Source organism: Diabrotica undecimpunctata, chromosome 3 (genome assembly GCF_040954645.1).
Source record: "Diabrotica undecimpunctata isolate CICGRU chromosome 3, icDiaUnde3, whole genome shotgun sequence".
Taxonomy (NCBI): Eukaryota; Metazoa; Arthropoda; class Insecta; order Coleoptera; family Chrysomelidae; genus Diabrotica; species Diabrotica undecimpunctata.
The window spans coordinates 151,636,730-151,655,174 of record NC_092805.1 but is presented as its reverse complement, the minus strand read 5'-3'; the positions used below and the strand labels follow the sequence as shown (position 1 = coordinate 151,655,174).

Here is an 18,445-nt window from a genome sequence, read left to right as displayed (position 1 = left end):
ACTGTAAAATATCGGATACTGTTTGACACACTCTATTGGTATGCGATAGATGAATAGGTGAGAGGAACCTGCTTGAGAGAGCTAGGAAGTAGGGTGCAATCAGTCACGGAACTGTTAGAGGAGATGCTTAGGTCGTCTAATCGGTGAAATGCAGTTCAGAGATATGTGAAAACGTTGGAGAGAAAGAAACAAGAAAAAAGGCAACCCGAAGGGAGGCAGGGTGACCAGGAGGAAGCAAGAAGATAAGGCAGAATGAGAAGGGGCGATATTGAATATGAATTCAGCGTAGTGAGAAAATTCTAGAAGGCGTGAGAATTGTGCGTGAATGAGAGATTGGGGAATGATGTGCCGATGTTGCGTCACAATCAGGGCGATCCGGCCTGTAAATCACCGCTGAGAAGAACAATTTGAATCAAAATCGATAAATCCAAATTGAAATCAAATTAGGAGTAACTACTTATTCTATTTGTTTTTTTTTATACAACAAAACCTTATATCTTATCTCAGAAATCTTATAAACTTGAATATAATCTTGCAAGAAATAATCGAGATAAGGTATTTACAACTTGAGAATGACAATTTTTATACATAACTTTTTTATACATAAACAGCATATAATTGGTTTGGAAATTATCTAGATTTTTTTGTCTTGTCAGGAGTGCGTACTTCCAAAACTTGCAGAAAGTTTGTAACGTTAACACTCACTTTTCATAAATAGTTAACGCTACTCTTCAATTTTTACAATTTAAAATGATTAATTATCTTTATACACGTAATGTCTTATGTCGACTATATTCGACTTATGTAAATAATTGTAATTATTGTGACTGATAAGATCTCACCGATATTTCATCACTAGGACGACTATACATACCACAACGGCCGCAAGAATAAGTTAGACGAAATAAAGAACTTCCACTTCTGTGGAAAGTACAGATCTCCAATGCTGAAGTAAGCATTACCATGATTTCTTGCAAATCGCAGCTGTGGTCTTTTATGATCGTCGTTTACACGATGCATTCGTAAGGATATTTTGAATCTTACATTAAACTCTTTAAATCTCCTCACCAACGTTTCCTCACTATCAGTTCATTTGCACTTACATCATTCAAGAAATCTATACTAGCATAACTAACATAACGTTGAAAAAGCAAGAGATGTCATGAGGTAGAGTCATTTTTCTTTTGCTACCTTGTCCAACTCCTTGTGTGAATCCTAAAATATGTAAAGTGTGTCCAAAATCTATGAACCACCGAGTGGCTAACGTAAAGATTCATGGCCAAAAAGAAAAGATATTTATTACATTTCTATTGAGCGTCGCGTTTGTATTTTGAATATCGTCAAGATATATCATTTAAATCATGAATGTGTTGCTTGTGTGAGTCCATTTTAAAAAAGGGGTAAAAGAAATAAATTAGACTTACAATCAGTTTAATTTTTCTACCCAAAACGACCGGTTTCGCTTTCTAAAATTTGCAAAGCATCATCAGGTCAGTGGTACAAAGTAAATTAAATGCTGAAATTATAAAAAGCCCATATTAGGGTGCTGTCTTATAAAGATATAGATCAAAAAAGTTAATAGCATATACCTTACTCCTATATCATCTGTTAACATCCCTCCCCTCAAGAAACTTCCTCCTTAATTGTCAGACAGTTACAACATTGACCGAAGATCACCCATTATCAGCAATACGGGATAGTTTGAACTATGTATCACCAATCATTATATAAAAACTCTTGTACCGGAATGTAAGTAGTATTTTGTTTATTTCTAATTTATTACAATTCAACAGATTATCTCTTACCAATTTGTGGGTTGTTACTTTGTCTGCTAAAGCAATTTTATGCATATTAATAAACACAGACATGTAATATTGGCATAATTACTATAACTTTTTTGATCTATATCTTTATAAGACAGCACCCTAATATGGGCTTTTTATAATTTCAGCATTTAATTTACTTTGTACCACTGACCTGATGATGTGCAAATGTGCCTTTGCAAATTTTAGAAAGCGAAACCGGTCGTTTTGGGTAGTAAAATTAAACTGATTGTGAGTAAGTCTAATTTATTTCTTTTACCTCTTTTTTATATATCATTTACCTTAACCAAACAATATTTTACAGCAGCCTAGAAATTATTCTGACATTTACAACCATTTATATGTTAATTTCTTAAAAAATATATGGTTTCTCAAGAAAAAAAGTGTCCGGCTAATTTTATGAAGCATTGTATAAACAAACCTTAAAATTATCATAAATTACAATTTTATTACTTACTCTAACTATAATTTTTTGACTAGCATGGCTAACAATAGGAAAATTTCCATTTGTAGTATGTGCATGAAGACCAACAACAAGCTGAAAAAAAATATAGATATACATTACAATGCTCTATCATAAATAATTTATATACAATACAAAAAAACACAATACATAAATACACAACATATAAACTCGCACCAAATTAGAATTTAATATCGTCTCCAACGTAAAACAACTCAAACCATTGCTATCTGCCTGCAAGATCGAGACCGAGTGAGTTGCCTGTCAATTTGGTCAACCGTCAACAGTACAGAACAAACAAGTGTACAACCTTATTTTAATTTTAATTTTTTTGAATTTTTTGAAAACGGTTTCCGCAGTGGAAGGCGAAACGTTCAAGAGAAGTATAAAATTTAATTTTCATTGCAACCAATTGTGGCTTAATCCCATATAAATATAATATTTAACTTAGATATGCCACAAGAAAACAGTTTCAGCACCTCCTTGTATAGAACAGTATCCGTATCTCATTTGCTAATGGATAAATTATCTAACCTCGAAACATTTCATAATTAGAGAATTTTCATAATTAAGTTGGATAGAGCAACCAATTATCATACTTCTAAAACGTCTGTCACTAAATCAGGCCTGAGTAGAGGAATTTTCTACGTTGACTTAATAGGTTTTTATATGTTTTCAATTGAATTCAAGACATCTGTTTAAAATACTACAATACATTTATACTATCTACTGTTCTATAGATAAAGCACGGTTTTCCATTACGTAAAAAATTGTGCCTTTTCTATTCGTTTTACATATTCCGGTACAATTTTACTTTAATATGTATAACTAATCGACTATATGTAGGTATTTCTTTTACCTATGAAATTTTTTTTATTACCTTTTTATTTGTATTACCTATATGTATGTCGGCTTTTAGCTGAGGTAAAAGAGGAATCATCAAATCATTATATGATAGACCCAAAAACACCTGCCCTAATGAAAAGGCATTTAAGAAGAAAAAACAAAGGCTTTATCAATAAATGATATCAAAAAAAGAAAGAAAACAACAAAACACAACAAACAATCCAGAAATAATAATGGAACTCAAGTTTGTGAAATAATCACAAGAGTACGGTTTGTGAACTGTAATCTACTTGTATGTAATTTATTTACGTAAATGATACATCACTGGGTCCAATCTTTCTATGTAATTTCTAGGATATTACAGAAAAAATGATAAATAAAATGATAATGATAAATAATAAATGCGATAACATACTAACCTGAAAATATCTTTGTTCTGGATTTGGTTTCCCTTTCTTTCGCATATTATTTGATGTTGTTTCACTAAAATGTAATCTTCCGACCGTAACTTTTGTGACTTGTGCGTTTACTAACTCCACTCTAAAATAATTAACTTATGAAAAATATAACGATATTTTAATAATTACTTACAAAACAGGATGGAATGGTTTTTTGCTTCTGTCGCTCTGACTTTGTTCTACCCTAATGGTCTGAGTTGGACAGTCGTGTTTTACTCCGTAAAAATGAAGGTGAAAACTGGAGATTTTTTGAAATCCGTCTGGTGTTTTTACAAATTGTGCATCACCTAATAGTTGTACATGGCAAGTTACCTGTAATATATTAAAAATGTGACCTAACCTTCGGAGGTGATATCGTGTTAAGTAGAATCTTTTAATTATGTTATTTACAAAGCAAATGTTTGTTCCTAATACACTAGTAACATAATGCATTGAGTATTCCTCATCCAGAGTGGATGTAGTTATATATAAAAGTAAAGAAGTTTGTTTATTAGCTGTCAGATACTGAAAAAACTTTTGGTTATTTCTTTGTCAATGAAGTTTCTGCTCAACACAATTTTATTTTGTCATCTAAAGCGATACTTACTTGAAAATGATTTTTCTTCTGGCAAACGAAGGCATCATCGGCATTTGAGAAATTAAAACCCTTATCTGCATCTACTCTATAATGTGGTACAGGCCTAAAACGGAAAATATAACAATCAGTTCCGTATTTATACAGGTTTATTACAACTTATTCTAAATGAGCATCAAATGAAAATAATATGTATGTAATACATATAGATGTTTTCCGCCAGTGTCAGTTTACCTTTATTCACCTGTTTGATCTGTTTTTTATTAATATTTACAGTGATTTATAGTCAATTAGGTTTGAGTATTATACGAATATGAAAACAATTTATGAAATATGACAATAAACAAAGCCAACAAAGATCCATGTACTACAAGTGTATATACCAACATGCGATGGAACAGATGAAGAAGTGGAAGAGATGTACCAGTTAATAAACAGTAACATCGCTAATATACCCAAAAAAGAACCAGCCATAATATTGGGTGACTAGAACGCAAAAATAGGCAAAACAACAACAGAAGATCTGCTGAAAGGAACAGTTGGTGGGTTTGGAATAGCTGAACAAAATGAAAGAGGAGAAAGGCTATTACACTTTGTCATCGACACTGAACTTAGTATCATGAACACCATGTTTAAGCATCATCCGCGAAGACTATCAACTTGGACTTGGGGGAAAGATATAAAAATAAAATAGATTATATTCTTGTCAGCAAACGATGGAAAAGTTCAGTAGTCAACGTAAAGTTAGGAAAGAAAACTCAATATAAGACATAAGTGTGCTCACACTGGGGCTTGCACTGCTCACATCTTCCAAAAACCAAACAAGTTTGATCTTCTCACGATCGTAATTATTTCGAGTCGCGAAGAAAATTAAACTCCTCATTTCACGAATGTATTTGTTTACACAGAGCGTGGCTTACGAAAATGTGGCTCACGTTCGTGGTTCACTACCCACGTCAACGCGGCTTTATACTACAACAAAGTTGTTGAGGAAGTAAGGTTTAGAGATACCCCTAAAATCTAGAAAAATCGAGAAAAATATTTTTCGCTTCTTTGGTTTTATTAGCCATGGTATGCTAACACATAGTATAAATTATAATAAAAAAAATTTAAACCGTTTTAGAGCAATATTAAAATATTCGGTTTTATTTTGTATTTTTAACACGACGTAATTTTTTCTGGGTTCACTTTTGCATATAGGTAGGTAAGTTAGGCCAAATGGACTTATTTTCATCGCTAAAAATCGTGGTATAATTTATGACCAATCTTTTTGTGACACTCTGTATAAGTATAATGTAAAATATAATATTGTTAGAAAGGATGGAATATTTTTTCAGAATAATCTGAGAGTAGTCTGTAGAAAACTATAGTAAATATAAATTGTATACCATCTCTATGGTATCATCGGTAATCACTAACTGAAACAATATAAAATCGAGTTGTACTTACAATTCTGTGAGATTCTGATCACAAAGCATATGCCAATTATTTTGCTGAAAGGCACTAAATCTTATACACTGATACTGAGATTCTGATAAACAGGCTTCTGAAGACGCATAATCCTCATCCATTGACGTGTTGAGCTGCTCGGAAGGACTGAGTTGGCTGGTTGTACAATGGTCTAAAATTATATGTGAAAATATAAATGATTTTAATGTCATAAAACTGCGTAATATCAATTGAATTTGATCGTAAAACTATGTAGTAATAAAGTTTGTATTATTTATTAGTAAACTTTAAAATTATACTCATTGAAACGAGATTAGGACCGTTTATAGTGCACTATGATCGAAACCAAACGGAATACAACATATAAAGTACTTTTACCCTATGACGACCGATATGCAATTAAGACATGATCAGTGGGCCTCAAACAGTGGGGCGTTAATATTTAATTCCGATCGCTTGAAAAGCAAAAATATTTAATTTCTTGTATTTTATGTTCAGTAATAATATTGAATTTTACTGTATCAAAGGCAAATAAAATGAATATAATATGTATATGCAGGGCGTATTAAAAGAAGTGGGACGGAATATTTCGAATACTCGAAATTATTTGTTGACATCAAATGTTCATCAAGGTCTCTATAAGTCTCTATGAAGGCGTAGAGTGAAAATTATACGAATGGTTTTGCATGCAGTAAAATTGGAAAATACTTGCCAAGTTGCTGGTATGTCCAAATTTGAATAAAATACATCCAAGACCTTACTTTCTGCAGACGCTGTATTAAATATAACCATGAAACAAATTGACACTAAATCACTTCCGAGTTTTCAGCAAAACAAAAGGTTTAAAAACGTGTAGTCCAGTAATTAATACCAAAGCTATTGAGAGTATGCAGTAATTAGGTAATGCAGTAATTAGGTAATTAGGTAATTATGCGGTACTTTAACATTTAACTAAAACACACCACAAAGTCTGAATTCAATTCGTGACACACTTTTTTGTTACTTCTTTTTAGCAAACGATTTGTCCTATTCACTGTCTGATATTTCACTATCACTATCTGAATTGTCTATCCGAATAATTAGAGGCCGGACCTCATCTATAACTCGCTCGGTTTGAAAAGAATGAACGATTATGTCTTCCGTATGTCTAATACAATTTTGCCATTGTTCTGCCTTTATTTGTTCTAGCGATTCTTTCCATAAACTAAGAACGCTAGCGTCATCTGTTGTTTTGGATGCATGTTTATCATAAAAATTTTTGGCTATGCCCCAAACTAACTCAATTGCATTATAGTGGCAATGGTAGGGCGGAAGTCGTAGAACTTCATGGCCATATTTAAGAACCATTTGGTCAGTAACAAATTTCTTTTGAATTTTGTGCTCTCCACACCTTTGAAGTAAATCGACTTTTAAAAATATGTCACTGTGATAAATTTTTCTTTTCTGTCAACCACAACTTTATTTTTTCTTTTGTCCAGCTGCTTGAAGGACATCTCTCTTCTACTCTTGAGTGGTAGGATGCATTATCTAACACTATTATGGATGGTCGCTCCAATTTTTTTAACAAATTTTCTTCAAACCATTATTCAAAAATATTTGCATCCATATTTCCATGGTTATCATCTGTATTCTTTGTGGACGAAAAAAATAAACTAGAGTCAGGAATAAAACCCTCATCATTTTCAGCATGCAGTATAGTGTAGCGTTTACCATTACCGGAACGACTAGAAGAATAACATTTAGTGGTGCCATCTTGTCAGGGTGATTTGGACATATTTCCTTTAGCGAAAATCACAGTTTCATCTAAAAATACAACTTGCCTCGGACTTCTTAAAAAATGCCACCGTTTTGAAACAACATTAGAGAGTTCACACAATGATTACGTCTATTATTTGTCTTTTTATATCGAAAACCTAAATGTTTCAGCACTCTCCACAAATTTGTTAAACTAATATCACACAGTTCCTTGTCTTTTATTTTTTGTAACACAGCACTAATTCTTACATGGTCTTTGGCTTTATACATATTATATATAATATTTTTAATTGCAAGTTTCATTGACTGTCGAAATCTTAAGTTTTTGGATGTCGACTATTTCTCTTGTTTATTTTATTTATTTCATCGTCACTCATGTTATTAATTCTTCGGAATGTTCTCTCTGAGATACCGCAATCATCGTATGGGCGTTTCTGAACTATCATAACAGATGTCAATGGACCAATATTATTTTTTTTTAAATTGAAATAACTTTCGACTTTCAGAACTAAACGCCGTTCTTCTGGAGATAACACTCTACGTTTCGACTGTATTTTATTTTCTTCCAAATTACTCATTTTACTTTAAAGTACCGCTTCACTACACTACTATAAAAAAATAGGTACTTATATACAACTACTACACCCTAAAAAGGACGCGGGTTGTACAACAGACGAAACAATCGAACACAAATTATTTAACAGCCAATGCTAAACAAGCATAAACACGGCATTGATTGTGATTGCAAAAACCGTTCGCATGTTTTAAATAAGATTTTGGTTGATTATGTATTTTGCTAAATTATTAAATAACACCAATATAACCCCCACGACCATCAATTAATTTTTAACGATAAACAGAAGTGTAATATGATGACAAGTTTGAATTTGATCTACTTTGTCGATAACAGTGTCGTTAACAGAAAGATATTTTTAAATAGCATGAATCATTTTTCAATGATTGTGTGAATTTAAGAAATACATTACTAAACAAATTTTTGAAGTGTATATAAACGAGATTACAATTATTATGACACATGGTACTCCTTATTTTTAAATAATATGTTCTTGTAAAAGCACAACTTTGATTATTGGGTAAACCTAGATTATACGATACGTCAGAAGAGATTTAAAAAAATTAACATGTAATAAATTCACTATTTAAATAAATATTCCGTACTCGTACTATTGCAATAAAATATTAAAACCAATAAACGATAACTTGTTGAGCAGTGCTGATTGAAGCAACAGAGCAGTAAAATGTTACTCATAAAGGTAGTGTAAAATATATCGCCGTTTATCTGGTCTGCTAGTAATAAAGTTACCAGCATTTAATTGCAAAGCGGTCTTCTTAGGTGGAAAATACTTTAACCACGGAATGTTGTGTAATAAACAAGATAAGGCATTTAATAGATAAATAAGTTGGGAAAAAGAACCAAGACGAATTTAACTATGTAGTTCTATAGAAAGTCCTAGAAAAACCTAGAAGCATTCGAAATGTGGTGTTACCGACGTTTTTTGAAAACACATGGATGGATCGCAAAACAAACGAACAAGTTCTCGAACAACTAGGAAAACAATGCGAAGTTTTAAATTCCATAAAAATCCGGAAATTGGAATACTTTGGCACATTATGAAAGGTGAAAAATACGAACTACTAAGGAATATAATGCAGGGTAAAATCAAAGGCAGAAGAAGCGTAGGGAGACGTAAAATCTCGTGGCTACGCAATCTCCGTGAATGGTTTGGATGCAGTTCAATTGAACTATTCAGGCGCGTAACCAACAAAATTATAATTACCAGAATGATTTCCAATCTCCGATAGGAGCGGAACTTGAAAAAGAAGATAGAAAGTCAAAAATTATCTAAATAGTTAATAAAAAAAGCTCAGTTTGTTAGGACCACAGAAAACAATTTCAAAAGGTAGGTTTGTAATAGTCTTAAGATGAGGTTTTCTAGGAGGCTCCGTCAGTGGAAATCAGAGACGACTTCAGTTCAGATTTAGTGTGAGAAATTATATGGTTCCGGATTCTTAGGCTCAGCTGCAGTCCGTGAGAAAATTCGCTGACTTTTCTGTTTCCGCTGTCTGTTAGGTTCAGAGGGATGTCAGAAGGTAAGAAAAATTTGGTCCAATAATTGTTAGGACCATTTAAAACGAACGGCGATAACGACTAAAAATATCAGTAAGAAATCGATTTACCAAATCTCTCGAAATTAAAATACTAGTAAATAAAACTAACTTGAAATTTATAAGATAAAAAAGATCTTACCTGGCTCGCTTTTTACTAAGGGTGAATCTTGGGACAACTTCCTCTTTTTAGGTGCAGACTGTAAGTTCGTGTAGACGTTTTGTATGTTATCCAAATTTTGTTCGCATATATTATTATCTATATTATTCCTAGGCAAATTCTCTATATTGTGGTTGTATCCTAAATGTACCATGTTTTTATCGAAGTCGTCGTTCTTATAAATGCTCCTGTCGAAGTTTGGCGCTGATTCGGGTGATGACAGTAAGATGGGGCGGTTAGCATCTAAAAATGTCGAGGTAATAATAAAGATGGACAAAATAAATTGTTAAGATCAATTATTAAAAAACATACGTATCGGTGTATCGAGGATCAGATCACCATTTTAACTATTGAAAAAATAAGAATAATAATAACCGAGCCAGATTATGTCAGTAAAACAATGAGCAAACAAAAAACACCGTAATTATTGCAAGCCTTAGGCTAAGTGTTCGTTTTTTTGGATAAATGTAAATAAATATTTCATAACGTAACTTACATACAATTATCTGATTTCTTTAAAACATAATTTTAAATAAAATAAAATGATATAAGACACGTTTAAGCCATTTTGGTTAGTTTTTTAACATATATAGGAGAGATTTTTCAGTAATGTAATAAACGTCCAAAGTCAAATCTCCGGTATCTAGTATATTTTAACTATTTTTGTTCTAAGGCATATTCTTCGTAATTCAGGCGTTAATCCCTGGCACTTGGTAATAAGATAGTTTTATCAAACCCTGTTTTTTTCCATTAAACTCCAATAAGTCGTGTTTCCTCATTGGTAGTTTAAGAATCTCTTCTGGTTGACCTCAAAGAATCCCTACAATTCTCAGTTGACCAATAAATTCCTGCCTTGTAACATAAACGTTACATGAATGTTATTTTTCTTCAAATAATTATTTTATTCCAATTTCTTTTAATTTGATTCTATTTTACCTACTATTTTGATTCTAAAAATAGTTGGCGCTCCACTCTTCTATCTACTAAATATTCTGTCTAATCTTTATTCTTCAATTTTAATTTCCACTTGTTTTTATTCAATATCCCGTATCCCATAGACATATATAAAAGTCTAAGCACTAGAAATAGAAGTGGAATTTTTTTATAATATATTTTGTCTACTTAAGTTGATGTTTCAATCCCAAAATTAATTTATATTATTAAAACTCTTCTGGGCTTTTTGGCCTAATTAATATTTTTCTTGTCCCTTATTCGGGAAGGATTTCCCTAAAGCACATGGTCGATCATAGGGAGTAAACTGCAGTAGTATAACCTGGAATTACAATCAAACTACACACTCAGCCTACACTCAAGCCAGCATCTGGAGCTAACAACCACACTAACTACATTCAACAAGTTATCAAAATAATGAAGCCAACAATATATACAACAATGTCCTGAGTATTATTTTCAAACTTTATAGTTTTTTATTGATACTAAAATTTAATTTAATTTTTAAAGTGTAATAAATATGATTAGTTAATATCATGTTTTATTTGTTCCAGTCAAACTCATTTTTTAGATTTGCATTCATGTTATCTATATTATGAAGCTCATGTTATCATGATTGCAAAGCCAGGGAAAAACGGCATCTCTCCTCAAAACTACAGACCCATCAGCTTATTATCTTCAATAAGCAAAATAACGGAAAGAGTAATACTGAAAAGTTTCTCAAAGAAGAAACACAGGCCGTAAGCACTATTCCGGAAGCTCAATTCGGATTCAGAAGCGAACACTCCTGTGAATTACAGGTATTAAGACTAACGGAATTCATAACGAACGGATACAACGAAAAAATGTACACTGGGTCAGCATTCCTGGATCTCAGCAAAGCATTTGACAGAGTCTGGCACCAAGAACTCCTCTATAAAATAAGTGATCTTGGATACAGCGAGGCGATGACATGTCTTCTTGCGTCATACCTAGCCAACAGCAGGTTCAGAGTTCAAGAAGTCGGGGCCCTGGAGGCAGGCGTGCCTCAGGGAGCGGTGCTATCGCTGTACCTGTACACCATATACAAGGCCGACACGCCAACACAGCCAGGATCCCTGTTAAATCTTTATGCTGACGACACGGCAATAGCTGTCAGCTGGAGAGATCCGAATCATGCAGCTAATCATCTGCAAAGAGCACTGAATAAATTCTAGAGATGGTGTATTAAATGGAAGATCGCATTAAATTCCCGATAAAACACAGGCCGTAATGTTTAGTCATCGAAGAAGTGTACCAAACCGAGAAACCACGATAGGAAACACCCCCGTAGAATGGATAAATTAAACAAAGTACCTCCGGGTGATACTCGACAAAAAGGTTACATTCACCGAGCACGTCAACTAATCGGTATATAAGGCTAAAGCGCTAAAAAGTCCGCTCTCAACACTCATAGGCAGAAGAAGCAAGTTAAGATTTAAAACCAAAATCAGAGCTGCGAACAGCATAATCTTGCCTGTCCTAACGTATGCCTCTGCTGCTTGGGGACACACCTGTAAAACAAACAGGAAAAAATCTACCGATAGGTATCACTGAGATACGTATACAGAGACTCCGGGCAGAAAAGAATCCTACGTACAATGGATGAACGAGCATACGAGATATTCAATGGATTAAGAAATCATCCTAGCAGAATGCTAAGAAAGCTGACGAATTACAACGAGAACATAAGGACGTAAGGACGAACATAAGTCCCCAGTGGGACTGCCGGTGGAAGTTACACTTCTATATACGCATTCGCCGTTACAAATTTATTTGGGAGTCAATCTGCACAATCATTACATATGTAATTTTATAGGTAAGACATAGCAGAAAGAGAAACAGAATTAATAACAACTTACTAACAATGAAGGATTGAATCAATATTTTGATGAAAATGTATATTTTTATTTTCATATATGTATGAAAGGAGTTGAATGCAAAATTTTTTTACACATACTCTGCAGTAAAATTCATTGTTTATTTTGTTATTAATATAATAATACAATACAAATTAAACTGCAATATTCATAAGTAGTTAAAAATGACAATAATATACATAAAAAAATACACTACAATACAGTGCAACATAATTCCATATATAATAATACAATACAAATTAAAATGCAATATCCATAAGTATTTAAAAATGACAATAATGTTGACAATAACATTAATAAAAAAGTCCTCCCCGACTGGGAATCGAACCCCGGTCTCCCGCGTGACGGGCGGGGATACTGACTACTACACTACCGAGGACATAACACAAATGTATTTCAAAATTGACAGTTCTGGATCATACAGTGATTTATTGAGATTATTATTTTGAAAATACAAATATAATTATGAACATTTAATAAATAATACAAAACATATCACATAAATAATAATATTAATAAATATTTTATTATATGTATAATATTATATGTATATATATCTTTATATAATATGTATAATATTAAATTATATATACAAAAGGAACATTTTTATATTGAGAGAGGAAGAGAGAGAAAATATATCTTCTGTCTCTCTCTTACTCATTATCTTACATATGTAATGGTTTCACAGATTCACTCCCATACAAATTTCCAACGTGGAGCGCGCGTATAGAAGTATAACTTCAAAAACAAAAATTCTTTCTAAGTCATCGCGAAATCGCTGAATATCGGACTAGGCCCCTCAGGCAGATCACATGTAGATCTATTCGTGAATTCCGAGCACTGAGGTCATGTGCGGCATACATGGGCTTGGTGGCCGGACCCCACTCGAATGCTCAGCTGGCGAGGAGAACAAAATTTATTTTGCCACACATTTTTTCAGACAGAGAGTCATCAACTCAGGTTGTCATCAACATGTAACTGTCGGTCGAATTACTGATCTGTATAACCAACACATTATCTTTGGTTTCAGCCCCCAGGTTAAACTACAATTCGTCTGCAGTTCAAGAAGTCCAGTCCAGTCCAGTAAACTTCCTCTTATTAGCAAAGGCTACTAGTTTAGTTAGAGAAAGTTTCACAGAGAGGTACTCTTTACGACACCAATTCTCTATGTAGTGAAGGTCATATCGTATCTGATCCGCAACACAACCGGGAGATTTTCCCCTAATCACTATTACAATATCGTCTGCAAGACCCTGAACTCAGATTCCTTGTCTATTAAGCCCATGAATCAGGTCATCAACCACTATATTCCATAATGTTGGTGACAATATACCCCCTTGAGGGCATCCCTTAGTTGCCCCGTGGATATTATTCTGTTTTGAAGCATCACTTGCATATTGTGTTGTTTTTCTTTCTCATCAATACACTATGTATTGATCGATAGAGGTATTATCAAATGCATTTTCGATGTCTAAAAATGCGGAAAGGGCGACTTATTTCTGGTGTAAATTCCTTTTCAGTTCCGACACCAGATTGTGCAGGGCGACTTCACTTGATTTCTCTGCGCGATACGCCCATTGCCACTAGTGAAGTGGGTTCTTATTAAGATTGCCTTTTTGATGTATTCATTCAAGATTTTTTCCATGGTTTTCAACATAAATGGAGTCAGATTTATTGGCCTGTATGATTTTGATCTGATATAATCTGTTTTTCCTGGTTTAGGAATAAACGTCACCCTCGCTCTTCTCCAAGCTTTGGGAATGTACCCAGGGTATGGCCAGCTCAAGATATTTTAGTTAGGGGACTCATAAAGACCCATAGGGTTCTAAAGCATATGGTGCTCCTATAGAATGAACTAAAACTCGGAACTAACTGCTTTAGAATCAATAATTTCAGTGATGCCATTTATGACACTAACAATTACTTCGAATACAGGGAATTTTCTTTGAACTAACGTATACCTATCAAATACCAAGCTGCCCGAGAAATATTTAACATTTCTACATCAGTCATCCCATAAGTCAAAACTTAAATATCAGTCATTGTACATATTTTTAGGAATGTATCAAGTCTGATTCGTAAATATATACCCGACCATAATTAACATAACGTTACGTGCATATCAATTGATAATAGAATTAGTGTAAATGAAAAGAGTAGGTTGTTAAAATTGCAGAAGGGGACAATGCGTTCTTCCTTGTCCTGAAATCATATTGATGGGTCCAAATTGATCTTTCGATAAAAATTCGATAAATTGCTAATTTCTCAAAATACAGAACTACAACGCGACTGTGCGGTACTGTTTGATAAAATTTTAAAAATATCAGAACTTGCAAATATTTTACTAAATCTAAGTGATCAAAAGTATAGTCTAATGTAATATTACCTGTAACAGTGGATTCCGAAAGAATAATCCTACCCTGTAGAATAGTTTGATCACTCTGTAAATTTTCCTGTATTGTTCTGTTACTAAGAATCGTCGTTCCATTTCTAATATCTCCACTGACGATGAGTCCGTTGTCCTGCAGTATTCCGCCATTTTCTAATAGCTGCTCACTACTTTGGTCCGTAACGACTATGTGTGATCCCAAAATAATATTGTCTGTCAGAATGGGACTGAGTATTGTAGGTTTGTAGAGGCCTTGTGTCAGGTTCGTATACATCGACTCTTGTGATGTGATCGGTGCTTCACAGCCATCTTGAGGACTATATGGGTGTTCTGAGCTGCTGTCGGGAGGACTCTCAGGAAGCGAGTGACTGGAAAACAAAATTTAATCAAAACATCACAATCAAAAATTAAAATATACCTTTAATAGGTCTAATGTCTAGGTATTAATTATATCATGATATGAGAAAAAATAAAAGAATAAGTAGTAGGAAACATACGTAAATATAATACAATAATACACGATAATTTTCTTTTATCATCGCTAGAACTTATATAATAATAGAATATAGAATTTTTTAATTAAATTGTACAATATAACAGAGATTGCGATTTATATTTCTGGCCTAACAATGAAAAAACAAGTATTAATGGTGGAAATGGCTTTATTGATTTTCAAAATATTCTCCATGAAACTAAATCCACTTTTAAATGCGTTTGAACAAATTCTTAAAACACTTTTTCCACTCAGATTAAGGTAACTCCAAAACAAGGGTTTTGAACGCTTCAACCGCTTCTTCGGTCGTCGAAAATTGTTGACCACGCAATTTATTTTTGATGTGCGGGAATAAAAAGAAGTCGTTGGGTGCCAAATCAGGATTTTACGGCGGATAATCCATTAATTCGATGTTTTGGCCGGTCAAAAACTCTGTTGGGTGTGCTGATATAGTCTGTATAGATGGTACGTGTGTGAGCTTGCATTGTCGTGGTCAAGAATGATTCGTCTGTTCTTACGTTTTTGTAACGGCACTATATAGCTACACGATTATTTATACCAAAGAAACAAGCGACCATTTGTTTCCATGTGCTTCTTCCACGAACAACTTTTGTTGTATTTGGTTCATCTTGGAACACCCATACTGTCGATTGCTGTTTTGTTTCGGGCTCATATGCATATATCCATGTTTCGATATCTGTGTACATGTTATATACCGCGATTCCATTTCTTCAAAATTGCCTTGCACCAATTGACACGAGCCTCTTTTTGACCTTTTGTGAGATTATGTGGGATCCAACATGAACAAATCTTTTTTACAACCAAATGAACATGCAATACCTTATTGATGCTTTTCATACTAATGACCAAGGATGCAACGATATCACAGTGTCTCACATGACGATCTTGCTTTAACAGTTCACGCACAGCATCGATGGTTTCTGGTATAACAGCCAATTTTATGCGATCTTTACGGAATTCGTCCTGGAGAGAACGCGAATCACGACTGAATTCATTGTACCAATTTTTTACAGTGCTAAGGTTGGTAGGATGGTGCTTAATCCTCGTATAACGATTTAAGTTCATCGATGCACTCTTGTCTCGATAATCTACGTCGAAAGTTGTGATAAATTATCACACGAAAATGTTCACGGTTCAATTCCACTTTTTGGCCGAGACAAATTTTTCAAGACACTGTAAACAACACAAATAATGCTGATACATACGTCAAAACATTCTGAGTGCGCATATGCTTAAAAATGTCTAACTTTCCAGTGCAAGATGTCAGTTGGCAGTACTTAGTGTTGCCTAGGTCAGAAATATAAATAGCAACTACCGTCATTAAGACACATTGTCACATCACCACTTAACTCATATATATATATATATATATATATATATATATATATATATATATATATATATATATATATATATATAATATCCAGTATTTCTTGTATATATATATAGAAATGTAGCCATAAGCTCCCTTACTATTAAGAATCAGCAGATTCCGATATCCGACGTTATAAATAGGAAGAAATCAATATTTTTATTATTATTGTAATTATTATGTTTCAATAGTCAAGTTTAAATCATTAAATGTAGTAGTTTGTAGAATTTCTCAAAAATTGTAACTTATTTTCGAAATAAAGATTTTTTTTTTGGGAATATCGACGTTGAAGAAACATTTCTGGCGCTGCGAACAGGATATTTCATACAGAAACATAGTCGTTTCCTGGTCTACATTAGTTTAATGAAATCCTGAAGAACCTGGTAAAAGAGAAAAATGTATTGGAAATCAAACACGATCATCCTTGCGTAAGTTTTTCCTTTCTTTACCATTGTTTATGAGCATTTATTATTTTTTTAATTGAATTCTTAAACATTTACATTGAATTTATTATTTATTGTTTATTGAATTTATATTATTTATAACATTTTACTTCAACGAATTTTTATATATACTTGCATTTATATTTTTGCATATATTTTATGAGTACATTGAATGATATTTCCCAAAATAGTATCGAAAATTTAAGTTTACTATTCGACAATTTAAATTTAAAAATAAAAAGAAATCTACAAACCTCTAAATCTAAGCCTGCATCTAAATTACGTTCCAAAATGCCGATGACCAATAGCGATATTGCTAGCCTTTGCTCAACTCTGCCCGAATTCTCTTCTGGAGACAACCTCTCCACCTTTATCAAAGCAGTAGATAATTTAATAGTTTTCTTAGGCACCCAAGATTTAAATCCGTCCCAAGAATTTATCTTAAATTCCCATATCGTATCTCGAATTAAAGGAGAACCTAGAAATTTCTTAAACTATTCTAATAAAACCAATTGGACAGAAATTCGTCCAGCATTATTAACTAAATACGGAGACAGACGTTCCGAAGACATATTAGTAACACAACTATCCACTACCGTCCAAAAACATAGTGAATCCTACGACAATTATCATCAGAGAATAACTACAAATCTGAACGACTTACTCCAACACATCACCCTAAACGATAATCCCGCGACAGTAACATTTAAAACTCCATATTTCAAAAACATTGCCCTCAAAACTTTCTGTACCGGAATCAACGAGCCTTATTGCGAATACTTATCGCATTTTGAATTAAATTCCCTAGAAGAAGCCCTTCAAAAGTGTATTGCCTACGATAACCACAAAAATCAACAACAATACATGAACTTCCTTAAGAGCCAACAAAACAAAAAGGCCCCACTCAAAAATAAACCCTATCAATCTCCGAATAATCAAAGATCCACAAACTTCCAACCCACACACTCAAACTTCCAACCCACATACTCAAACTTCCAACCCACGCATTCGAATTATGTGAGACCTTCAACTCACAACACAGAGCCCAATTTTAACTTTACTCCACAACAGAACTATAATTTTCCTCAGAGACAAAATTTCAGTTCTCACGAACAAAATCAATCCTTCCAACGAAACAATGTTCCGAAAAACAACCAACAAAGACTAAATAAATATAAAGCTCCTCGACCCCAACCAAATTTTGCTACTCCAATGAGCGGTGT

At 33.3% G+C, this 18,445-nt stretch overlaps 1 protein-coding gene across 2 annotated transcripts in view; it reads right to left on the bottom strand.

Moving 5' to 3' along the window:
• Window positions 1-18,445, bottom strand: part of LOC140437575 (myelin regulatory factor-like protein) — a 66,856-nt gene that overhangs the window by 21,207 nt on the left and 27,204 nt on the right. For both annotated transcript variants that reach the window (XM_072527178.1, XM_072527179.1), the window contains exons 3-9: window positions 14,891-15,261; window positions 9,638-9,898; window positions 5,614-5,785; window positions 4,177-4,270; window positions 3,724-3,902; window positions 3,552-3,672; window positions 2,281-2,361 (exon numbers count right to left, since the gene is read on the bottom strand). In XM_072527178.1, coding sequence (XP_072383279.1) covers window positions 2,281-2,361; window positions 3,552-3,672; window positions 3,724-3,902; window positions 4,177-4,270; window positions 5,614-5,785; window positions 9,638-9,898; window positions 14,891-15,261 — 1,279 coding nt within the window. The remainder of the gene's footprint in view (window positions 1-2,280; window positions 2,362-3,551; window positions 3,673-3,723; window positions 3,903-4,176; window positions 4,271-5,613; window positions 5,786-9,637; window positions 9,899-14,890; window positions 15,262-18,445) is intronic.